The 27015-nt window shown below is 35.7% G+C and overlaps 1 protein-coding gene across 1 annotated transcript in view; it reads right to left on the bottom strand.

Moving 5' to 3' along the window:
* atp10b (ATPase phospholipid transporting 10B) overlaps window positions 1-26813 on the bottom strand; it is a 71071-nt gene extending 44258 nt beyond the window's left edge. The window contains exons 1-2 of the mRNA XM_022671997.2: window positions 26171-26813; window positions 1819-2023 (exon numbers count right to left, since the gene is read on the bottom strand). Coding sequence (XP_022527718.2) covers window positions 1819-2023; window positions 26171-26565 — 600 coding nt within the window. The 5' untranslated portion in view covers window positions 26566-26813. The remainder of the gene's footprint in view (window positions 1-1818; window positions 2024-26170) is intronic.
* Between the last annotated feature and the right edge of the window lie 202 nt (window positions 26814-27015).

The following is a 27015-nucleotide window of genomic DNA, read 5'->3' on the forward strand; positions in this document are numbered from 1 at the left end:
CTCTTACACACACACACACACACACAGATTTCTTAAGCCTGACGCACTTGACTGCAGATTGCGGTGGTCAAAAGATAATACGTATTTGTATAGTTGGCATATTTGACATTTGCCCAGATCTAGACAGAGCCTAAAGTGCTTTGATTAACAGCTTAAGGACTTTTTGAGATGGTCATACAATAGTTTTACAATATTATACAATGGAACAACAGCCGAGTGTGAGAAAACAATAGCATCTGAAAGAGTGAAAGCTAACAAGATGAACGGCGTGGTCAGCTAACCTGTAACACCTGTCTGTTCACCTTTCAATAACAGCAGCAGCAGTGTAGTGCTGTGTGTGTCAGTGAGACAGCCCATACACTGAGAATGTACACTACAGGGGGCTGCCTTTGATCTTTAACACATGTTCTCAGTCTGACTGAGACCAGTTTAGGTATGACAGTGCAGTTCCCACTGATTTATAGCTGATAGATAGACGGATGAACAGACAGACAGGCAGACAGATAGATGGATAGATGGATAGATGGATGGATGGATGGATAGATGGATAGTCTTTTTGAAACACACAGCGCTACACTGCTGCTGTTATTGAGAGGTGAATGGACACGTGTTACAGACAGACAGACAGACAGACAGACAGACAGACAGACAGACAGACAGACAGACAGACAGATAGATAGATAGATAGATAGATAGATAGATAGATAGATAGATAGATAGATAGATACACTGTATGGGCTGTCTTTTTGAAACACACAGCACTACACTGCTGCTGTTATTGAGAGGTTAACAGACAGGTGTTACAGACAGACAGATAAAATGCCAAGCAAGGTCTATCCATATAGTATAGATAGATAGTTTGGTGGAGGGGGGGATTATGGTGTGGGGTTGTTTTTCAGGAGTTGTGCTCGGCCACTTAGTTCCAGTGAAAGGAACTCTTAATGCTTCATCATACCAAAAGTCCTGACCTCAGCCTAATATAGAAAACCTTTTGGATCAATTAGAGTGGAGACTGTAAGACAGGCCTCCAACATCACTGTCTGGCTCACAAATGCACATCTGGAGGAATGGTCAAAATTCCCATAAACACACTCCTAAACCTTCTGGAAAGCCTTTTCAGATAAGCTAAACCTGTTATAGCTGTAAAGGGTGGGTCAACATAATTTTACAATCTATTGATTAAGAATGGGACTTCAGGGGGCTCAGAGTGGTCAAGCTAGCTAAGCGCTGCCACTGTGATCAGAAGATCACTGGTATGAATCTTGTTCGTGTAGCTGTACCGGAGCCCTGAGAGAGCCCAGCACTTCAAAAGGTGATGTCGATCAGCACAAGGCTGCGTCTGTGAGCTGATGTATCAGAACCGAGTCGCTGCGCTTTCCTCCGAGCTCGCTGTGATGCTACTCGGCGATGCTGCATCAGCAGCAGTTAGAAAAGAGGCGGTGGCTGACTTCACATGTTTCGGAGGAGGCATGTGCTAGTCTTCACCCTCCTGGTGTGTTGGGGCACCACTAGTGATAGGGGGAGTCCTAATGAGTGAGTTAATGAGTGTAATATGCATGCGAAGGCATACGAGCAAATACTTTGGCAATAAACTGTAGTTAGATAGACAGACAAGCACGTAGACAAACAGATAGACTGACAGAGAGAGAGAAAGACAGATAGATAGCAATATAGATCATAATAATAAAGAATATAAATGAAATAAAATTGAATAAAAATTGAATATAGTGGATATTTATCCATTTTAATATTTTTATTGTATTTTTCTTATGATTTTTTGTCGTGTTCTGAATTGTGTGGTGTCCACTATGTTCTCACCGTATCACAGAAGCCGGGCACCACTCTCCTCTGTTTGAGGTTAGTCTCGCCGTCCAGATTGGCCGTCTCCATGTGGCACACTCCATTAGGGTCGGAGGTGTGTAGGAGCAGGATGTCTGCGGGAATTATCTCATTGGAGAGCACTCTCACAAAATCCCCCACCCTCACGTCCTTCCACCTCCTCTCCATAAAGCTCTGCTGGCTCCTGGAACACACACACACACACACACACACACCTAGTAAATCAGTCACATAGTGCAAAAACCTGCTCCATTCAGGAGCCGTGAATCCTGAGCTGTGGAAACGCTGTAGAGAATATTTTACTCACTGATCTGATGAGATGTAAAATATTTAATATGCTATTAATTAAGTCACCAATTATCTCAAGCTGTTTACACTTGTAAGTTATGCTGATTTTTCTTATTTCATAATTTATTTTAAAATGATCATATGCACTGGCTGAGAAATGTTTGGGGAACTTTACATTTTTCAAAAGATTTTTCAGTGTAGCTTTTTATGTGGCATGTTTTGTGTGAAAAATGCAAAACTGAAGAAATAATTTACTAAAGCAGTGTCCTGGGAATAACACCAAAGCTCATTTCATCTGCTTGTTGTGAAGTTACTGCTTTGTGTTCATCAGCACTTAAATAATAAAGCTGTTTAAACAAGTTTGAAGCAAAAGATTAAAGAATAGAAGGCAAAACTTCATGCGTTTTGTTTTCCTCAATAACAATAAAGCAGCACCATGTAATAACTGGTATTTTTGTTCTTGGGCTTTAAGTAAAGAAAATCACTTTTTAAAGTCACTCTGGACAATAAGAACATCCGCTTAAAACCTTGGATGTAAATGTAGAAAGTGAAAGAATCATGTAGACTAAAGCGATAAAGTAATATTACAGAAATGTACACCAATTTAAACCAGTTTACTCTGTTAAACTATTTAGACTATTCTGAAGAGGGGATTCATGCAACTTCAAAAAAAAAACTCAGCACCGGAGTGAAAAGTTTCATATATGGTTAAGAGCCTTGCTGTTTCAGTGTTGTAGGCTATAAGAGCAAGTTACACTGTAAATAGTATTACTTTCATTCAACGGTACTGTATTAATTTAACTCTTCTATACATAAGTACATAAATATTAATGGGAGATTATAAATAAACTGTTTTGTCAGGTTAACATTAGTCAAGCACTATTGTAAGTAAAGACCAACATTTTTTAAACTAAAAAAATATGTAGTATCATGCACTAATAATTATGTATTACTACTCTAATGCATTGAAATAAATTCTTAAGTACATTCAACTAAAACCTTTTAATTTGTTCAACAAGGCTTAACTTAATTTATTAAATGCAAGATGTCTGTAGAGTATTGCCATTGTATAGTATAGTATAGTATTGTATAGTACAGTTGTTTAGTATAGTATAGTGTGTATAGTATAGTTTATAGTATAGTGTAGTATAGTATATTTTAGTATAGTATAATTCAGTAAGTTTAGCATAATATAGTTTAATATAGTATAGTATAGTTTATAGTATAGTGTAGTATAGTATAGTTTAGTATAGTATAATTTAGTAAGTTTAGCATAATATAGTTTAATATAGTATAGTATAGTTTATAGTATAGTGTAGTATAGTATATTTTAGTATAGTATAATTCAGTAAGTTTAGCATAATATAGTTTAATATAGTATAGTATAGTTTATAGTATAGTGTAGTATAGTATAGTTTAGTATAGTATAATTTAGTAAGTTTAGCATAATATAGTTTAATATAGTATAGTATAGTTTATAGTATAGTGTAGTATAGTATAGTTTAGTATAGTATAATTCAGTAAGTTTAGCATAATATAGTTTAATATAGTATAGTATAGTTTATAGTATAGTGTAGTATAGTATAGTTTAGTATAGTATAATTTAGTAAGTTTAGCATAATATAGTTTAATATAGTATAGTTTAGTGAAGTATAGTTTAGTATAGTACAGTTTAGTATAGAATAGTTTAGTATAGTATAGTTTAGTATAGCATAATTTAGCATAGTTTAGTATAGTTTAGTATAGTTTAGTATAGTATAGTTTAGTATAGTTTAGTTTAGTATAGTTTAGTTTAGTATAGTATAGTTTAGCATACTATAGTTTAGTATGGTTTAGTATAGTATAGTTTAGTATAGTATAGTTTAGTATAGCATAGTTTAGCATAGTTTAACATAGTATAGTTTAGCAAAGTATAGTTTAGTATAGTTTAGCATAGTATAGTTTAGCATAGTTTAGTATAGTATAGTATAGTTTAGTATAGTATAGTATAGTTTAGTATAATATAGTTTAGCATAGTATAGTTTAGTATAGTATAGTTTAGCATAGTATAGTTTAGTTTAGTATGGTTTAGTATAGTATAGTTTAGTATAGTTTAGTTTAGTATAGTATAGTTTAGTATGGTTTAGTATAGTATAGTTTAGTATAGTTTAGTTTAGTATAGTATAGTTTAGCATACTATAGTTTAGTATAGTTTAGTATAGTGTAGTTTAGTATAGTTTAGTATAGTTTAGTATAGTATAGTTTAGCATAGTTTAGTATAGTATAGTTTAGTATAGTATAGTTTAGTATAGCATAGTTTAACATAGTATAGTTTAGCAAAGTATAGTTTAGTATAGTTTAGTATAGTATAGTTTAGCATAGTTTAGTATAGTATAGTTTAGTATAGTATAGTATAGTTTAGTATAGTATAGTTTAGCATAGTTTAGTATAGTATAGTTTAGTATAGTATAGTTTAACATAGTATAGTTTAGCAAAGTATAGTTTAGTATAGTTTAGTATAGTATAGTTTAGCATAGTTTAGTATAGTATAGTTTAGTATAGTATAGTTTAGCATAATATAGTTTAGTATAGTATAGTTTAGCATAGTTTAGTATAGTATAGTTTAGTATAGTATAGTATAGTTTAGTATAGTATAGTTTAGCATACTATAGTTTAGTATAGTATAGTATAGTTTAGTATAGTATAGTTTAGCATAGTTCAGTATAGTATAGTTTAGTATAGTTTAGTTTAGTATAGTATAGTTTAGCATACTATAGTTTAGTATAGTATAGTTTAGTATAGTTTAGTATAGTATAGTTTAGCATACTATAGTTTAGTATAGTTTAGTTTGGTTAATTTAAATAAATTTATATAGTGCATTTTACAATTGTCACAAAGCAGCTTTACAGAACAAAGAATCAGACAAAAAGTATTATATAAGTATAATATAGTATATAAATATATAAGTATAAGTATAAAAAGTGTTATATAAGTATAATATAGTATAGTATAGTATAGTAGAGCACTTACAGTAGGCTTCTATGGGTACAGTAGCCATAAGTACGTACAGTTCTTGGCCTTAATGAAAGCAGTAGTAAAAAGCTTTTGTATGTAACCAAAACAATAGAATATATTGGCATATATTTTTATTTCTTAAAAATACTAGAGCTCTATAATTATTGTAATGCAGAGAACATGAACGGAATCATGGGGAAAAATATTACATATTATTATTATTACATATAAAGACACAAATAGGCCAAAAACAACCCTAGATCTGAATAGATTTTGGGAAAAAAATAATATATTCATAGGGTCATACAGCAGCTTTAAGAATGCTCTCACAGTCTAAAAATAGGTCCTGTTTCTAAACTGGGTGGGGATGCTCAGGTCTGATGTCACAGTGCTGCATTAAAAGCGTGACGGTATGTCCTCAGCGGAGCTGCAGAAGAGGAACTAGAAAAAGAGGAATCCTCAGTAATGGCAGTTTGATCAGGCATGAGGCTCTACACGCCGGACTGGACGGGGAACGTTCTTCAGCAGGATGAGTACAGCGTGCCACATCTGCCCCTCCTCTACTACACAAAGACCTGACAGACAAAAGCAGCGTCACGACTAGTGTGCAGACGATCTGCTCTCTTACAGAATAATCACAGTGCTATGTAAACACACGGCCTGGAGGCATGCAGTGAAGAATGCAGGACATTAGGTTTAAGGCCTGCTGAACTGAACTTACTGAACACAAAGAGCTTATACCCGAGAGACCTCAAATTAAACCCTGATAGCAAAGACTTATGAATGAACCCTGAATAAATTATACATTTTTAAAATCCCCAAATCATCAAAACTTACAGACTGTCACTTTAATATTGCCTCATGAGCATTAGTTAGTATTGAACTTCTGACATTTAAGACAGGGGTGAATTGTGGTTTTAATCCAATTCAGTAAGTCTATTACAAACACTTAATTGAGATCAATCCAATTATCAATCTGATTATCCATTTTAGCTGCACGAGTCAAAATCAGAAGCACATTCAATCACCCTAGTGAAAAAAGTAGATTAAAGTACACTAAGCATCATTATGCTATAGTGCACTAAAGTGTTCTTGTAGCCACTTTATTATTAATCAGTATATTTAAAGAATGATAAAATAGAACAACTTTTTTGTACTTATTATACTTGCATTGTATAAAAATAGTACAAAAGTCTTACTTAAATTGTGCTAAGTGTGACGCCACAAACAGGAGTGACACCATAGCCAAATCACAGTCCAAAAGGGGTAAACAATAAACGAGAAATACGGATCTGAACCAGAACAAAACAGCCAAGAGACATAAGCCAAAAAATAGATCATACAGGAAAAACAAAGAAACAACACTCAATATGCAGCTGATAAACAGGGGCAATACTTAAAAAAAGAACAGGACAAACATACTCAGAACACAGGTGAAGCTGATCTAACAATCAGGTGCTAATTGGCTGGCTGAGACACATGACTGAGAGGTGCATTCTGGGAGATGGAGTTTGTGAAGGTGGAAAAGTAAGTAGAAGCATTGGGAGGTGTGACACTAAGTGTACTTAACTGTACTAAAATGGAACTATTTTAAATAACTAAAGTAATATTACAATACATTTAATGCGTATTACAACTGTATCATTATATTATATATTATCATATATTATTATACACCAGGTATATTAGAAATGTACTAAGAATTGATGTTAAATATATGTGATCTATTTACATTACAGTACAAATATGCCTCTTGTTCCTGTCCTTTGTAAGTAGCACACTTCAAGTATACTTTGTTGGGTATGAAAATATATTTTAATATACTGTACTACAATTTTTAGCATGTTACAAATTTACTTTAATTTTTTAATTAATCGTAGTAATTTAATTTACTTTTTAAAAAGTTACATGATACATTGTAGTTTAAGTGAAGTTCTGTAACAGTTGTTTTTAACACACTTTGCGAGAAATGTACAAATGTATATTTGGAAATAAGTATTGTAGAAGTTTACTGAATTACATTAAACTAAAAGTGTACTTATTGGTAGTCTATTTATTTAAAAATACACTATATTGTACTTTTTAAAATCAAAGTTTGAAAGCATAATATATATTTTAAGTACGTATATAAATCTGTTAGTATATTTACAGCGTACTTAGGACATTTCTCAACATGTTTTAAGTACAATTAAGTATATATTTTTTTTCATTAGGGCAGACCATCCTTTTGAGCGGCAGGACAACATAGAGTCCTAAACCCTATCCGGAAGGGATTAGTTTCTCAGGGGGACTTCTTTGAAAATATTTTACACTTTTACTCAGTGATAAAACTCTTGCATCCGGACTGCAATTAAGAGAACAGATGGACCAGTGAGTTTTTTGGCTTTTTTGGTCACATGACATCGCGTTCAGTAACTCCTCCATTTCCACTCGCTGTTGTGTTTACGTGGGTTTCCGTGGAAACGCAAGTCTAAAGTGTGATTATGTGCATGGCAGTGGACAAATAGCTTTTTTATTAAAAGCGAGGTGACAAAAACTTAGAGATGTGCGTCCAGACGGGAATAAAATCATCAGAGGACTACGGAGTTCAGAGAAAAACTGTAGGTATTTCAACCTGTAATTTTCTCAGAGGACGTCTAAAAAAACACATACATGATTGTTCTGGACAGGAATAAAATCACAGAGGACTCCCCATAAAAGAGAAAATTACCCCAGGACCCCCTGAGAAACTAATCCCATCCGGATAGAGCTAAATATATTTCTTAGGCTAGTCGAACTCAGAGGCAAAACCAAATTAGGACAGTACTTACAAACAATACATAAAAAACATAACATTAAATCCATGTTGAATCAACCCAAAATCAATGTGCACAAATTCATTACTTCTGACGCCAGAGATCAATGTTATTTCAATACACATAACGACGAAAAAAATTAACGTTGATTTAACTCATTATATATATATATATATATATATATATATATATATATATATATATATATATGTTGTCTCTACGTATCTGGCCTACTTCTAGCCCACTTTCCAATTTCTAAACAGGTCATGTTTTTATGGAATGGAGTTTTCCGTTGTTTCTAGGATGAGAAATTTGGAGCAGACTTTTGGAAAAGGCTGACAAAAGATTGTCAGCCTGCAAAACGAGCCGAGATTTCTGGACCTTTCTGCTGGGGTGGCATTTCTCCAAATGGGTTACATTGTGTGAATTTCAGAGCTTCAGAACAGTAGATTTGGTGTACTGACCCTGAACACCGGTGCTGAGAGTTTTTAGTTAAATGCATTTCATCAGCCTGCAGCGCTGCACATATCCTGCTAATATGATATGAAAAAGTATTTGCCCCTTTAAAGATTTATTTTATTTTTGCATTGTTATACTTACATTTTTCAGATTATGAAACAAACTTGAACATTACAAAAAAACATAACATAAAGTAAATATATAAATTAATTAATTAATTAAGTATGATTAATCACACTTTATGTAAAGCTGAGATTAATTTTACTACTAACCACAACCAGGCCTGATTACTGCCTGCAAACAGTTGGTCTGAAGTACATGCTCAGGTCGAGGAGGTGAAAAAAGGACAGGCTGTTTGCTTTTGCTGTTTTTGCAGCTATAGCTGCACAGCTGCACCAAGAGATGTGTTTGTGTGTATGAGAGAGAAGCACGTAGCGCATGCGTAAAAGCAAAAAGACGCATGAATTCTGATTTGACAGTTCACATCATGGATCGGATACATATCTGATTTAAGACCACATATGGAAGTGGCTCAGATTTGCTTTGAGAAAACTGCATTTGGCACGTTCACACAGTCATAAAAAAATCAGATCTGAGCCACATTGAGCAAAAAATCAGAATTGAGTCACTTCAGCCTGATAATGTGAACATAGCCTAAGTGCCCACTTACCTCACAGCTGTATAGACATTACCTTTTCTCATATTCCATTACTGGTGTATATCATAACTGTTATGTTGTAATGTAGTAGTACTTGCATATTTTTTTTTTGCACACTGCAATTCATACACTTTCACCCTGACAACAGGTATTTAGTTATATCACCATTTCTGCTGCTTGTGTAGACATTAGGGGTGTCACGATTCTCTAAATCCTCGATTCTATTTCATTTCCGATTTTAGGGTCATGATTCGATTCTCGATTTTCCTTTTTCTTTTTTCTTACAGCAGAGAGGCTTATTTCAAAAGGCCGGTTTGATATAAGTGATACAAAGTGATACAAGTGATCTGTAATACACCACAGTAGAAACTAATGATCAAATTTAAATAATTTAATTAAGATATATATGTAATGCCATCTAGTGGCTTTTATTTGGTAGCAGAAGTGTGCACTATTAAAACAGCAATGCGCAACATAACAAAATGAATAATAAAAAAATACAGGAACAGTGATGTACAAAATAATAGAACAATTAGAGCCTCCTCTTTTCGACTTCGAGGCTCGAGACCATGACATAATTTCGATGAAATATCGAAATCGTGACACCCCTAGTAGACATTGTTCATTGTGAATCTTTTGACCTTTCTGTATCACATATAATGACAGTAAAGATTCTATGCTTATTTTTGACGTATAAGATCAAGAAAAGGCATAATTTTAGTGTATACAGTACAATTTTAAACTAATACTGCAGGTTGTGGTGAATTAAATCACACTGCATGCTGTGGTTTGTTCTCTATTAAAGCTAGATATGTGATAAACCACATGAAGAGCATGACAGCTCTAAGTATGGTTTTGTGGCTTTCTTTTCAAAGCTGGGGTATTTTAACTGCTCTCCACTGCTTTGCCTAAAAGTGTTAATGAGCGTAACCAGCCACACCTCTTCCACCTAGACCTAATCATTTTCCAAGAAAGAATCTCAGGAATGTAAAGGTGTTCTCACACTTCACACTTGAGTGGCACGCATGGCTGATTCTGGGATCTAAGTGGGAGAGGAGGAGCACATTATGGCAGGTTTGTTTTTATGCAATAAAACCATGTATTCCGTAACTTCCTGTGCATATTTTTTGCAACATGCTTGATTACAGATGCCATTAGCTTGTGATTAATCAAGAATAGAACAGAATAGAATAGAATAAAGAACTTTGTGCTGGTGTTCACTGTCTGCAAAAAGTGCGATTGAATTGGGAATTATTGCCAGATATTAGATTAAAATTAGATTAGATTAAGGTATATTAAGTAGATTAAGTAGGTTGTTTATAGAGTAGGCTATGACTTAATGTGAAAACATGAGCAAGGTAGAAGTTGTATTTATAGAGTGTTATATTAGGAGGAGGGGCTGTTAATGTTACTGTGTTTTTCGCAATATAAGGTGCACTTAAAATCCTTTAATTTTCCCAAAATAAAGGCACTCTGCTAAAGTACAGAGTTATAAAGGAGTTTCAGTTTAGTTCTCCAGCACCGAGACTGGAGCAGTATTAGCATTAGCTGCTAACTGCACGAAGCGCTAGCTCTTTTGCCGTTCAGAGGTGTGTATTATCATCCCTGTAGCCTGCGGCTAACCCTAGCTAGCTCTGCTGCAGCAGCACTAGCATTACTCGCTAATTGCACTAAATGCTATTTCTTTCGAGTATATTGGACTGTAGCCTGCATGTTTACCTTAATAAAAAAAGCTCTGTAGGACCAATCGCCTAAGTGGAAATCTGGAAATCTGAAATGCTAAGCTACTGTAAATAAACTAAAGCACTTCACTCTCCCAAACAAACAGTTTTCAGAAGAGACATCTGTGTAGATTAACATCCAGTGCTTATTTCACTTTGAAAGAAAATGTTCTTTTTATAAGAATTACAGTTTTGTCTACTTAGCTTAGCTTAGCTTTACAGTTTTTTTTAATTAAAAGGAAAACATGGCGACACCCCTGTTCCTTACTAGTGTTGCATAATGCACCTTATAATCCAGTGCATCTCTTGTATGAAAATAGACCAAAAATAGACATTTATTGATAATGTACCTTATAATCTGGTGCCACTCATAGTCATAGGACGGTGGTTCCTCAGTGGTTAAATGATTACTTTATTGATCACAGAGTGGTGAGGTCCTGCTAAGCTACCACCGTTGCGCAAGATCCTTAACCCTGTCTGCTTGAGTGGTACTATGGGATAGCTTGACTCTGCTCTCTGATCTTGACCATATAAAACTGTGATAAATAAGTATATGCGAAAATATGTAAGTGTAATTACAATATATGGCCTTCTTCTGTTATTATGTTCTTCTCGATGGCTACCAAAACTCAAACAGTAAAAGGTAGTGAAACAAGATTTGTATTTTTTTTTTTTTAGACCACAACTTAAAATAGTAAATAATGTGGGAAAAAAGAGGAAAAAAAGCATCATGTGACCATGGGAGCGTGTGAGGTTAAATTTGACAGTAATGTTGGGGTCCACTTGGGAAGCCCAACTGGGGCACAACAACAACACATGCAAAGAACCAGTTAGAGCTCCTGCCCACCTGGAACCCACCAGGGGGAGTATGTACCATAAAGCAGGGTTTTTAAGTGAGCCAGAAATCTGAAGCCAAAATTGAGGATTCAACCAATAGGAATGCCTCTAATTTAATTATTTTTTTAATGGACAGACTTGACCTTGATCTTAAGTTATCTGGCTAAACTGACACATCCTGCTTTGTGGTATGAACTAGAAAACATAAAACAGCTTTTAAACTCAGTCCGACGTCAGTCAAACTCTTGAAGAAAATGGAGCAGAGTCTAAAAGAAAGCTCTAAAATGTGTGAAAACACCCTAGAAGAATTTAAAGCAAACAATCAAGACGACATACACTGACATGCCAACAACGGTCATAGGATTGCAGTATGCATATATGTAAATTAATCCTGTTGTATTACCTCAGGGAGTGGCTTGGGAACACTCACACTTGTATATGTTGTGAGGTGCTATCTAGTGAGTGATGTCAAACACCTGTCTGGCCGATGTGCTCATGGCAAGGCTACGCGAATTATGGTTATGGAGTTGGAGTGAGGTCTGATAGTGGATGCCAGAGGTATAGGACCATTTTCCATTTCTGAAAACTGTTATTCCAGGTATTTATCAGATATTTATCATTACTCGAGCCACAGTGTGTCATGTGCACCAGAAATACATCATAGAAGGAATTACCCCCACAGTGGACAGCACAGTAGTGGGATAATGGTTGTGACCAGTGGTGTCTGACTAGAATTGTCCATGTGAACCCACAAGCGACTGGGGAAGAAATCACATCCACATTCAATTAAGAAGACTCATATATATACACATATATCCCACATGTCAGTGTAGCGTTCTGTAGCGTCCATGGGAGAAATGGGAAAAAGTCATGGGATACTGTACTTGTTCGTTTCTCATGGCATGGCAGTGTATTATCGCCACAACACTTTATTAACACAAGCCATTTAATTGCATACCCAGGATCCCTTAATGTCCTTTAATTAGTCCAGTTCAATTTAAGTTCACCAGGTGTTGCTTATAAAAAAAACAATGCGTTGCTTGTTTTTGAAGTGCCAGACATAACAGTCATTAAAATAATGCTGATCCTGAAAAAAACTGGGCTCAATCCACCCGACAGCGCTAATTAATTCCAATTTACTTAAGGTTCCACCTTTCTGCATACATACAATGGGGACTTACGACAGAATACGGCTGTGTAGGCATTATATGAGCCGCCGGGCACTTTCAACAATCAGTCCCACACTGAGCTGAGCATTAAGAATTACAGGTGCAAGAGATTAACATATTTGGACAAGACCAAAAACGAAAAAAATAAAACATTTGGTTAAATGCTGAATAACAAATTTTTTATTAATTAATAAATTAATTAGCCTAAATATATCAAATTATTCACAATCTCACATAAAAAAGCAATTACAACACTGAAAAAATGTATATCCCAGCAAACAAACCGACAAAGGACAATACATTTACCTCAGCAGTGTGATTCTAGTCCTACATTTACCTCAGCAGTGTAATTCTAGTCATATAGTTACCTTAGTTGTGCTATTCTAGTTCTACATTTACCTCAGTAGTGCTATTCTACTCTTCAGTTTACTTCAGCAGTGATATTCTAGTCATACATTTACCTCATTAGTGCTATTCTAGTCTTAAATTTACTTCAGCAGTGCTATATTATTCACACATTTTACTCAGCAGTTCTATTATAGTCGTACATTTACCCCAGCAGTGCTATTCTTGTCTGAAATTTACTTCAGCAGTGCTATTAAAGTCACATATTTACCTCAGAGTGCTATTCTAGTCTGAAATTTACTTCAGCAGTGCTATTCTGGTCACATATTTACCTCCGTAGTTCTATTATAGTCATACATTGACCTCAGCAGTGCTATTCTAGTTGTACATTTACCTCAAAGTGCTATTCTAGTCCCACATTTACCTCAATATTACAAATATAGTCACACATTTACCTCAGCAGTGCTATTCTAGCCTTAAATTTACTTCAGCAATGCTATTCTAGGCATACATTTAGCTCAGCAAACATATTATAGTCATACATTTACCTCAGCAAACATATTATAGTCATACATTTACCTCAGCAGTACTGTTGGTCCGTTTTGTTAGAATAATCATTAATGAATTTACCTTAACAGCGCTGTTCTAATCACAAATTTACAGTGATTCTCTAATCAAGTATGTACCTTAGATACTTATTTTTCTAAGCAGTGCAATTTTAGTCATATATTGACATTGGCAGTGCACTTATTCAAAAAGTTACCTTAACAATGATTTTCTGGTCACCAATTTACATCAGCAGTGCTGCTTAAGAGACATATGAGTTAAATTTACAAAAAGAATGGCAGCCAGTCTTTTAGTAATAAAAAGAAGTTAATGCTAAACTAGCAAGATCGCTATTTCAACTCACTTTATTATGCTAGTCCTTTCAATAATTTGGCCAAATATTAAAATTGCTTTTGTGCTATTTTAATACAATTTCTTTTATTTGGCATATGTTCTGTGCATTCCTGATTTGAAACAGACCTGAACTGGTTTAAGGGCACAAATATTGTATATTGTGCAGTTTTTATTATTGGTTCTGAACCCATGGAGCTCTAATATCATCCCAGTATCATGACACACTCAGGCAAATCTCTAAAGGCCTACAAAAGCCCTGCTTCAGCACGTCTCACACAGCCTGCGAACAGCTGTGAGTCCTGACATCTCAAATTAAGCGACAGCTCGGTTCCCATCGTTTTGGGTATTTTGAAACACTTTCTTTTAACAGCATTTGTCTGTATGTGTGTGTGTGTGTGTGTGTGTATCTGTGTGTGTGTGTGTGTGATCATGCCTGTGATAAGAATTCCTCCAAAAGAAGACGAGTGTTTGCAGTCTGTGATAAGCAAGTCATCTATTTCTGGCACGCGGCTGTCAGCGGATGTGCGTAAGTGTGAAAAATAATAATATTTGGGCAGCACCTGCGGTTCTATTCCCAGGCTGGGGGGTGAGGGTGAGACAGCACCACTCTGGTTGTGATGCCCGGGCACAGCTGCGCACATCTGCATGACTTCTCTTCACTTAAACCTCTGCTCTTTAAATGTATGAGTGAGCATATGAATCTGAGGCACTTTGACACTGGGTAAAATGTGAATATGACTGGGATAAAACATCTTCAAAACATTAGGTGGGCCTTTTGGGGTGTTAAAATAGTAGTGAGCAGTAGTTAGTAGCAACTACCACCTAGTACCACTAATAAACAACAAAAAAGTTGTTTTTGTGCGAAACTCTCTTAGATTAGATAAGATTAGGCCTGTCACAATAACTACTTTATCGACATATCATTCAATAAATGACCTCACTTCTTTTAATAATCGTGATATCGTCCTTTGAGTTTGCACTTACAAAATGCACGTACATATATTGTGACTGTGGGCGTGGCTGCACCTTTATTAGGAAAAACGCCCTCTATTAAAATCCAAAACAAACTTAAAGAAACATAATAACTGCTCAGTGCATCTCTAGTTGCTTAACATTAGTGTCTTAGGTTCATGTTTTTGTTACTCAGCCTTCCATTCACCATTAGTGTATCTCTGGAGTAAAGGCTGAGGCAGGGTCTTTATACTGGTTCAACGTGTGCCAGCTGGGACAGACCGGGGCTGCACATCATGGTGTAGGGCAGACACACAGTTCCCCTGCCTCTGCACTTTGCAATATATATATATATATATATATATATATATATATATATATATATATATATATATATATATAGTTGAAGAACCAATTATAACCTAGCTGGAACTTTTCAGTTTCCAAAATTAGGTGTGTAAACAGGAATGGAACGTTTATTGTCTTTAAAAGGGTTAATTCATTTGTTACAATATTATGTTATTATTTTATTAGTGCTAAAATAGTGGTCTAAAAATGGTAACAGTATCATTTATCACAATTATTTCTGAGATAAAATTTTGTTTGCAAAAAAAAATTATTTTTATCGTAACAGGCCTAGATAAGATTATACCAGATTATTTTCAGATCTTTTTTAATACATAAGGTGCACCAAATTATAAGGCGCATTTTCCTCATGAAAAAAGCGCTGGTTAGATTTCCTATTTTTTAGCGTGGTTAGCAGCAGCGCTAGCTATGATTAGCAGCAGCATTTACCTTGGCAACTCTAAGCACTAGTAACAGTAACAGTGTTACACATTAGGGAACCTGAGTGTTCCAGTAACCCTGGGCACTTGTAGCTAGTGATTCGTTCCACGTAGCTTGTTTTAACATGGTAAACATAGACTACTCTTAACCTGATATTGGTGGCTGATAATGTGTGTAATAATGTGTATTTTCTATTTGCTGGGCATTTTTATTTGTGGGGCCGTGTCTTTGTCTGTGCTGCCTATTGGAGACATCACATTTGGTTTGTATTTAATTTGTAAGCGCTGCATCGTTACTAGGTTACTTGTATGTGGAGGAGTAATACATGGAGAGCTTTGGTTACAGTGCATTACCGGCTGATAATGTCACTCATAAAACGCCTCAAAGCATGGCAGGGTCAGAACTAACTGTGGTATAATTTACCATATTTTTGTATATTTACGAACATATTTACTATTGTATTGTTTTTTATGCTATTGTATTGTTTATTGTGCTTGGGTTGCTGCAATACGTGCATCTTGCCTCTGGAATTTATAAATTGATCTGTCTATGTAGCTATCTAACTTCAGAATTGGAATGTCGCATCCATCTGGTACCCACTATCTAACTCCCATAATTCAGTTTGTCTTGCCATGAGCATGCAGGCCAACATTCAACATATTTCACTAGATAACACCTCACAATTTATACAAGTGTTGATTCTCCTATATTGTCCAACAAAGTCACATTTAATAATCAGTTTACGTACTGCTATTCCATGACTTTTGTTAGTCTATGGAGTAATCCTAGTCATATACTATATTTTCCTTTTATTGGAAAAGCTCAGCTCGCTGGGATCACTGAATCATTTTTAACTTTTAGTTTCTAATCACCATAAGAAAGCCTGTGACTGTTTTAAATTACTTTTTATTAGTTTATCTTTTTTCTTATTTTAATTTTTAATTTATTTAATTTATTTTCATTTATTTAATATTACTTTTATTTTTCATTTTTATTTTATTTTTATTTTATTTTAATGTTTTACATTTTCATTCTTGTTCTTACTTTCATTTAATCACTTCTTATCATTTTAACATTTGACTTTGACTTTGAATTTTCTGTTTCATATATATTTACATATATATTTTTATTACATGTTGATTTAAAATGAGTTTCTAATAATAAATAAGAAATAATATGAAATAAAATAGTAAAAAAATAAAATAAATAAATAAAATATTATTTATTTATTTTATTTTTTTACTATTTTATTTCATATTATTTCTAATTTTTTATTAAATGTGTTCAATCCCTTTGATGTTATAAATGCTCGGCAACATTGGAAATGAGGGTCACCATCAATGTTTTTCCTGAGTGAAAATAAAAGGTTGATTGATTGATTGAAAATGCTGTGTAAGACTGGGCTTAAGAGTCTAGATGTGGGCTCATTAGGCCTACATAACTTAAACATCAGTTTTGTAGTAGTTACTGAACAATCCAGAGAAGTGGTTAGATAAAACAAATGATAAGATAATTATTAATTATTCAATTATTTAATACAAACTGTTTGATCAGATCTTGGAAAATTCTAAATTACAGACCTTCTCTATCACTATCATGTCTCTTCCACAAGTTACCTAACCCACACACACACCTTTACAGTAAACCTTCAGCAGTGAACCCTTTCATAATGATTCAGCAGTTGTTGTTTTTTCTGTCTTTTGAGCCACTGCATTCCACGCATCTTCAAAGATGATGAGCTGGATGAATAGAAGGGTGACATGTTTGCTAAAACACACTGGGGTGGAGAGGGGGGGGGGGTCATTACATGTCAGATACACACCCTGAAATAGCATGGTATGCATTATCAGCATGACACACAGCTTTCAAAGTGTCACAGGGGTTAAAGGTGTCAGTTCACATGTAGAAATGGGTTTTAAGCCCTGTTCACACCTACGGTACTGTTTTGTAGCTACTGCATGTCTTGGATGTTTTGATGGCACTTTGAATGTATGGCACTGATGGGACCAGGAGGGGTTAAACATGGACCCCATTTGGGTTGTACACTGTACAATGAGGCCTAAATGGGACTTAAGTAAGATTAAGGTGAGCCTATTGATGTGGGAATGACCTGAAGTAAAATTGTATTATATTGATTTCTGTTCAAAGTTAAGAAGGTTGTACCTCTCACTTGTAAAGTTGCTATTTTGGAGATGCATGCTTTTTATACGACACTGATTATATATTTCTTATATGTGGTGTTTCTTATGGGAAGTGCATCAGGTATCAGTGCTCTTGCTGGGGATATAGAAAAGTGTCACTGCTGGATTCAGAGAGTCCATCACCCAAAATAACAAGTCAAGAAACACTTTGTGGTCAAAGATTGACCACTGAGGACGGTCTAGAGCGGGGGTCACCAAACTGAGAGCTACTTCTTGGGTACCAATTAATGCAAAAGGCTACCAGTTTGATGCACACTTGTGAAATCACAAATGTGCTTAATTAACCTTTAATTATATGTTTTTTATTATGAATAATTAATGATATTTTTAGAACAGGCCCTGGTGCCCGCGGGCTACCTGGTGGTCACCCCTGGGGATGTTAGCGGGAAGGCTTTTTTTTTAACATAATTGTTTTATTTATTTGAAGGAAAATATTCAGAATGTGTATAGATTATGAAACAAAATTTAATATTAGACAAATACAACCCGCATAAACTTAAAAAAGCACTTTTAAAATTATGATTTCATTTATTAATGGTAAAAACACTATCCAACCCAATCTAGCCCTGTGTAAAAACGTGTTTGCCCACCCATAAATTAAGTCTGATGTGCAGCCCCGGTCTGTCCCAGCTGGCACACGTTGAACCGGTATAAAGACCCTGCCTCAGCCTTTACTCCAGAGATACACTAATGGTGAATGGAAGGCTGAGGAAACATGAACCTAAGACACTAAAGTTAAGCAACTAGAGATGCACTGGGCCGTTATTATGTTTCTTTAAGTTTGTTTTGGGTGTTAATAGAGGGCGTTTTTCCTAATAAAGGTGCAGCCGCGCCCACAGTTAATTAATCACACTTTTTCTGATTACTGCCAGACCTGTAGAATCAAGAAATCACTTAAACAGAATCTGTCTGACAACATAAAGCAGATAAAAGATCTCAAAAATCAGCACATTATGCCCCAATCTAAAGAAATTCAACAGCAGATGAGAAAAGTGTCACAACCAAGTTATTAGATTTACACAGGACTAGATTGGTTTGGATAGTTTTTTCCTTTAATAAATAAAATTATCATTTACAAAGTTCTTTTTAATATTTACTTTTTTAATATTTACTTTTTCTTTGATAATAAATTTAGTTTGACAATCAGAAAAATATCAGTATGACAAAAAAGGAAAAATGAAAGAAATCTGTATCTGCCTATAAGTACATTTATTAAATCAATTATGTTTAAATGTATAGGAATCATATTTTGCAATATATTTCATTGTGTGTGTAAAAGGTCATTTTATTTACCAGGTACTTTTAATGTTATGGCTATTTGTTGTATGGTGTATTTTTGTATGCTGCTCTAATTCTATTCTCCTCTTTTCACATAAACTTCAGAAACTTCATTATGTAGAGATGTAAACAGTAGCTATCTGAGTGCAGGAGGAACACAGTGAAGTTATTGCTTGAAGCCACTGTCCCTTTAACCTCATGCTGTAGCGGAACACTTATTACGCTGCATTTACTCTCAGAGCCCAGGTCAGGGTATTTCACTGCTAAATAACTAGTGAACTGGCTGATGTGAGCACACAGTTCAAGTACATAAGTGAAAAATGGGTCTGTAAAAATGGAGTCTACAGCATGGTCCAGCACAGATGTGCGAGCACAGAAAAAAAAAACAGTTCCAGCCATTAAATCCTGTGTGACAGAGATATTCACTATGATAGAGATGCTCACAGTCTGAATTCAGCTGTGTTTTCTCATCACTGCTGATTAATCTGAAGGTTTTTGCGACTGACTGCTTGTGTCATCAATTGTGACATCTATATAACGGGATTGGCTGAAGAAAGCCTTTTTTAGATCTTCATGACTTCAGAAATGCTACATAAAACACACTTACTTACAGTTTCAGTGTTTTCAAAACTAGTATTTACATATAATGGTATTTTTTGCACTATAAGGAACACTTAAATTCCTTACATTTTCCCAAAAATCATTAGTGTGCCTTATAATCCAGTGTGCCTTATGTATGAGTTTTTTTAGTCAGGTAGCTCTTTCACTGTTCAGAGGTGAATATTTTTAGCCTGTAGCCTGCATTAGCATTACCTGCTAACCGTGCTAAGTGCTAGCTCATTCTCCATTCAGAGGAGAGTATTATTAGCCTGCAGTCTGCATATTTATCGAGTTAGAACAAGCTACATTGGGACAAACCTCTAGCTAATATCGCCCTGGCTTACCAGAGCATTCAGGGTTCCTCATTGTAGCGCTGTCGGATGGTATAGCGCTAGCGGTTAGCCGCTAATGCTAATGCTGCAGCCTTATTGGTAATCTAAGCTTACTGTAAAGAAATAGAAGCACTTTACTCACCCAAATTTTAAGTTTCCAAGAGAGAAATCTGTGCAGATTACATCCAGCACTCGTTTGACTTTAAAATAATTTTAAGAATTACAGTTTTATTTACTTAGCTTTACTTAAGTTAGTAAAGCTAAGTTAGTTAGTTACTCCCCCAACTACTACCACCAACTACTATTCACCAAGACCTGCTGAATTAGAAGGGAAACTTTGGCGACGCCCATTTTTTCCTTACTAATGTCGTTTAAAATGCGCCTTATAATCCAGTGCACCTTATGTATCAAAATAGATCAGAAAATAGATGTTCATTAAAAGTGCGCCTTATAATCCGTTGTGCCCTATAGTGCGAAAAATATGGTAATTGTGCTAGCAGAGATTTTCTGTGTGTGATTATTTGCTGTGTACTTCATGCATTAAGTAAGATGTTAAGTTTCAGAAAAAAACAAAACACGTTTTTGGATTGTGTTGTCTCTTTCCACATAGAATAAAGAATGGGCCAAAGCTCAGTTTAAGTATAGCAGCGTAGGCATTATATGGTTTATACTTGGCAATGAAGAGTTGCCACATGTAACCCTGCCAGTTCTGTATTATACTCTGCAGCCGGGGTGTTGAAACAAGCGACTTGGACCAATAGACCACTGCTGTTATGTCATCATTTTTTTAATGTGGAGACTGAATAGTGTGTTTTTTTTTTATTCTAAACAAAAAATATGTTACATTTTCCTCCTGAACATCACTGGATCCTCCGAATTACAAGATTGCTTAAGAGTTGTGATAAGAATAATTCTTTAATTAAGCTAATGCTAATGAATTGCACTGAATAGAGCATTTCAACAGCATATTGCAGCCCACCTGATCCAAGTAATGAACTAATTGCTTTTGCTAAGGTGAGGTGGGTGTTTTACAGCAATAAACAGCATTTCTACAGAATATTGCAGCCCGGCCAGTTCTGTATTATACTCTGCAGTCGGGGTGTTGGCATAGGTGACTTGGACCAACAGACCACTGCTGTTGTGTTATCATCATTTCTCAATAAAAAGACTGAATTGTTTTTTGTTTGTTATTTTTTTTTTATTATAATGTTCAGAACACTGTATGTTTTACTCTGTGTTCATTTTCCTCCAGAACATCACTGGATCATCAGAACGCTGTGATCGGACCCCCGGTAGTCCAGTTGGTAACAGCAGCTGCGTGTTCAGAAAGTAGGGGGGGATGTTTTGGGGTCCTGAGAGAGCTTTTTGGACAGGAGACAGGGACAGAAGTGAAGAACGAGTAGAAACAGCATCTCTCCTGACAAATAGGAGAGCTTTCTGAACATGCCTCTGGGATGAAGCAGCCATGTCAGAACAGGACGTGGCTCCATCCTGACCCAGGCCGGTGTGTGTGTGTGTTTATGTGTGTGTGTGTGTGTGGCTGAGCTGCGGCCCACCTGGGGTCCTGCGTATGGAAGCGCTCTGGGGGCTCCAAATGGAGCACAGGCTGAAAATACTTGCAAGGTGCCGCGCTACAATGGAAATAAGTGATGGGGTTGGAGCGATTTTTAAAAATAAGGATAATATCTCGGGATTCACCTGCGATAATCAGTCTTTCTCACTCGCTCTCTGTCTTTCCGCATGTCTCTCTCTCTCTCTCTGTGTCTCTCGCCCTCCTCCTCTCAGTCTCTGCTCTGTGTGGGGAATTACTGCGCTTTTTTTTTCAGCAGCTATTCTGCCGGGTTGTTCTAAAGTAGATCTAAATGACGTTCTCTCTCTCTCTCTCCTCTCTGATGCAACGCTGTGATGAGGGTTTTTAGCGAAATGCACACAATGCGTTGGATGCGAGACATTGTTGCGCTGCTCTTCAAAAGAGAGAAAAATCTCCCACACAAATTTTATTTCTAGGTCAAAAATTCCCATGGGGTTTTGAAACACACAGATGAAGTGAAACGCATGCACACACACACACACAAAACCTGCACTGCCACGCACACACAGGCCAAGAGATGGAGGAGAGAGAGAGAGGGAGAGAGAGAGAGAAAGAGAGAGAGAGAGAGAAAGAGAGAGACAGAGTCACAGGCAGAAGAGTTGCTTCACATCTGGGTTATTAAAAGCCCGGGTAAATTTGTCAGCACCTTCACACCAGGCATGGCAGCTTCAGTCCATGTGCAACGGCTCATGCTGGTGAATCTCTATAACACCCAGCAGGTCTCGAACATTGATAGACATTATTTTCTACTGTCTTTCTACTGTTAAATTTTGGGTACCACTTTAAAAAAAGACTACCTTTATGAAGGGTTTATGAATAGTTTATAAAGGAGATTAGTAATTGTTATTAATTATGCTGCAAATACTTTAAAAATTAATAAGCAGTGGATAGAAATGACAACAGTGAGTTAAAAAATGTCAAAGTCAAACCTCAGATCTTTCTAGATACTGATCTTACTTTGGGCTTTCTATCAATCCACATTAAACTTGTCATATTAATATATTTGTAATTATGTTTAACTCTTTACTATAAATTAAACGACTCAGTTGAATTAAACGACTAAGCAAACAACGGATCACTGTTGCCTTTTTAACTGATGTGTTGTAACTGCATATCAATGGTTTTAAGGCATTTTCATCTCAATCAATAATAATAAAACCATTTATAAAACATTTATAAACCATTTATATGGGTAGTCGTATTTTAAAGTGGTACCAATTTTTGTTTAAATTTTAAAGTCGGATTACCAAAATTCAATGTCAGAGCAATGTTTAACCCCAATGTCAATTTGACTAGTTAACAGTGAAAAGTGTCAACAGCTAAAGGTCATTGGTGTCATATGTTTTAAGTTGTGATATTAACCTCTTAACACGCCAATGTCATAACTAAAATATCTGTCTGTGTTTATGAATAATTATAGACTCAATATATGGACACCCAATATGAGGTATTGAAGCTTAGAATCTCTGCTTTTCAGTCATCTAGCCTATTTAGGGCGAAATATGCCTTTTTTTATTAAAAAAAAATATGATTCCTAATTTGCATATTTGCATTTTTCGTACTTCCATATTTGATCCAATGCGGACATTTTACTGTAGGATGTACGGTTCCATACATGGTGAAGGTAAACACCTAATAGCAAACTGTAGAACAGCAAAACACTTCATCCATTTAAATATTTCATTTTATGGATCTCTTAAAAAAAATACCATATTCTGATCATAACATGTTTAATTGAATAATTTAAGTGTTTTCAATAATTTTTGTAAAGGCTTTCAAATAATATTAATTCATAAAATTGCCTCTGAATTATTTAACACTAGAGTGAAAAGCCTTCAAATTTGGGTATGTAATTTCAGGCGGAAATTAGTAAAACTAGGCATGGAGCTTAAGAGGTTAAATAGCCAATATACAACATTTTCCAATGCCAACACATGCCAACATCTCATTGACGTAAGATACCAACATTTAGTTGTTAGGTAGAGTGATCAAACCCAACATCTTCTAAATATCATAATCATAATGTTCATTTTTCACTCAAGATGAAATTCTAAAATGTTCCAAGAATGTTGTTGGTTTCAAAGCATGGTGTTAAGTAACTAAATTTAACATCTAATGTCTAATCTTGGCACTTCAACCCATTGTTGATTTTAAATGGATGTTTACGACCAGTATTTAACATCTGTAAGACATTGGGTTTGTCTTCAGCCTAAATGGTAACCAAAATTTGATGTCTGTCTAACTGGAGCTTGACGTCAAAACAGTTTTTAGGATAGATAGATGTGAGATTGATTACCAACCATAATTTAACATCTGTCTAACATCAGACTTTGATCTTAACCCACTGTTGATTCTTGATGGATATGAGGGTTTGATTTCTAACCGAAATTTAACATCAGCACAACATTGGGTTTTATTCACTTGATGTCAACCCAGTGTTGATTCTTAATGAATGTTATTTAGATTTACGACCAGTATTTAACATCTGTAAAACTTTGGGTTTGGCTTCAGTCTAAATGTTTACCAAAATGTGTTGTCTCTCTAACACTGGAGCTTGATGTCAAAACAGTCAGTTTTTGGATGGATATGTGGGATTGATTTCCAACCATAATTCAACATCTGTGTAACATCAGAGTTTAATCTTAACCCATTGTTGGTTTTTGATGGATATGTGGGTTTGATTTCCAAACGAAATTCAACATCTAAACAACTTTGGGTTTTGTTGACAACCTGATAACTAACCAAAATTCACTCGGTGTCAATCCAATGTTGATTTTTAATGGATGTTATTAAGATTTACAACCAGCATTTAACACCTGTAAGACACTGGGTTCGGCTTCAGCCTAAATGGTAAAAAAAATTGATGTCTGCCTAACATTGGAGATTGATGTAAGCTTGAACCCACCGTTGGTTTTTGATAATTATGCAGGTTTGATTGATATGTGACCTTGATTTCCAACCAAAATTCAACACTTTCTAACACTGGGTTTTGATTCAATCCAACAAGTAACCAAAATTGTGAGCCCAAACTATTATCTTTAATTTATACTCACTTACATTGACAGGTGTACAGGAATATCAGGTATAAACATGTTATTCTCCCACGCATATTAAAAAACAAAATAGTTCCTCATGCCACCAAAAGTGGTTTGTCTATGCTGGCATCTTTTACAGAACTCATTGAGAAGTACCTTTACATAAGTGAACCAATGGAGGAATTTAACATTCGAAAAATGGTTGTACAAACTTTGGCTCTTCATGGAACCAAAGTGGTGGGTCCTTCAATAGGATTATTCATTGTAATCTTTATAATGAGTTTCCCAATGACAGAATTCCAATAGAACCGTAAAGGACGTCTATGCTGGCATCCTTTACAGAACTTATTGAGAACTACCTTTACATAAGTGAACCAATGGAGGTATTTAACATTCAGGAATTCTTGTACAAATTTTGGTTCTTAATGGAACCAAAGTGGTGGGTCTTTCAATAGGATTATTCATAGTAATCTTTATAATGAGTTTCCCAATGGAAGAATTTCAATAGAACCTTAAAGGACATCTATGCCAGCATCCTTTACAGAACTCATTGAGAAGTGCCTTTACATAAGTGAACCAATGGAGGTATTTAACATTCAGAAACTTTACAAACTCTACAAACACGGTTCTTCATGGAGCTAAAGTGGTCTTTCAATAGGATTATTCATAGTAATCTTTATAATGAGTGTCTCAATAGAATAATTCCAATAGAACCTTAAAGGATGTCTATATCAGCGTCCTTTACACAACTCAACGAGAAGTACCTTTACATAAGTGAACCAATGGAGGTATTTAACATTCAGAAACTCTACAAACTCTACAAACACGGTTCTTCATGGAGCTAAAGTGGTCTTTCAATAGGATTATTCAAAGTAATCTTTATAATGAGTGTCTCAATAGAATAATTCCAATAGAACCTTAAAGGACGTCTATGTCAGCGTCCTTTACAGAACTCATTGAGAAGTACCTTTACATAAGTGAACCAATGCAGGTATTTAACCCTTTAGGAATTGTTGTACAAACTTTGGCTCTTCATGGAACCAAAGTGGTGGGTCCTTCAATAGGATTATTCATAGTAATCTTTATAATGAGTTTCCCAATGGAAGAATTCCAATAGAACCTTAAAGGACGTCTATGCCAGCATCCTTTACAGAACTTATTGAGAAGTACCTTTACATAAGTGAACCAATGGAGGTATTTAACATTCAGGAACTCTACAAACTCTACAAATACGGTTCTTCATGGAACCAAAGTGGTGGGTCCTTCAATAGGTTTATTCATAGTAATCTTTATAATGAGTTTCCCAATGGAAGAATTTCAATAGAACCTTAAAGGAACCATCATGTTTAAAGTGCAGAAATTAGTGTAGAACTTGTCATGCTGTATTTTACCTGCTGTATATGAGGCAGGGCCTTCTGTTGAGCTTCCGATCACTCTGGTAGCGGCGAAAGTCCTCCCAGGCATCTTTAATGGCCGTTAGTGAGAGGATGACGCATATGGGGATGAGGGCCACTTGGGGCTGGAAGGCATTGACTGATGGGACGAAGTTGAGGATGGCTATGCTTAGGAAGTAAGCATTAGCCACGCGGCGGAACTGTTCAATCAGGTTCTTGGGGATAAAGTTCCAGAGGGTGTATTTGGTGGTCTTGATGGCGTTCCCTGCGTAATGCCGATTGGGCTGGTTCTTGGACTTCTCGCCTTCATACGGCAGGTTGGACTCCAGCCTCCTCTCAGATTCGCTTGAATCCCTCCTTCTGGTCCAGGAGCACAAGTCTCTCCAGGTCATGATGGCTCAGGTTTCTGTTATACGTCCATTTACGAGTTAAAGCAGATTTTCTTCTTATCCAAAGTGGTTTACGTTAGTTAGCCTTATTTGTATCTGAATCTGAAAACTCCTCTTCACTCCATCTGCTGTCATCTTCTACACAAGTCCAAATACCGAGGGGTTGAGCGCTCCTGTAGCTCTACCTGCCGACAGGCCTGCCCCAAACACACCCCGCCCACCCCAACACATGTGTGCGTGGGTCTGACAGACAGATCGAGTATAAGACTGAGAGAAATAAAGTCAAAGAGAGAGAAAGAGAGAGAGAGAGAGCAGCTCTGAGCACACCTGTCAAACTCCCCTGACTGCATAGCGTCTTCTCAGGCTGATGTCAGAACAGAAAGCATGCTGTCAGAGCACTGCATACCACAGGAGCTTGATGCTAAATGCTAAATGCTCACAGATAGCACACTA

The sequence above is a fragment of the Astyanax mexicanus genome, chromosome 2, assembly GCF_023375975.1.
Source record: "Astyanax mexicanus isolate ESR-SI-001 chromosome 2, AstMex3_surface, whole genome shotgun sequence".
Classification (NCBI taxonomy): Eukaryota; Metazoa; Chordata; class Actinopteri; order Characiformes; family Acestrorhamphidae; genus Astyanax; species Astyanax mexicanus.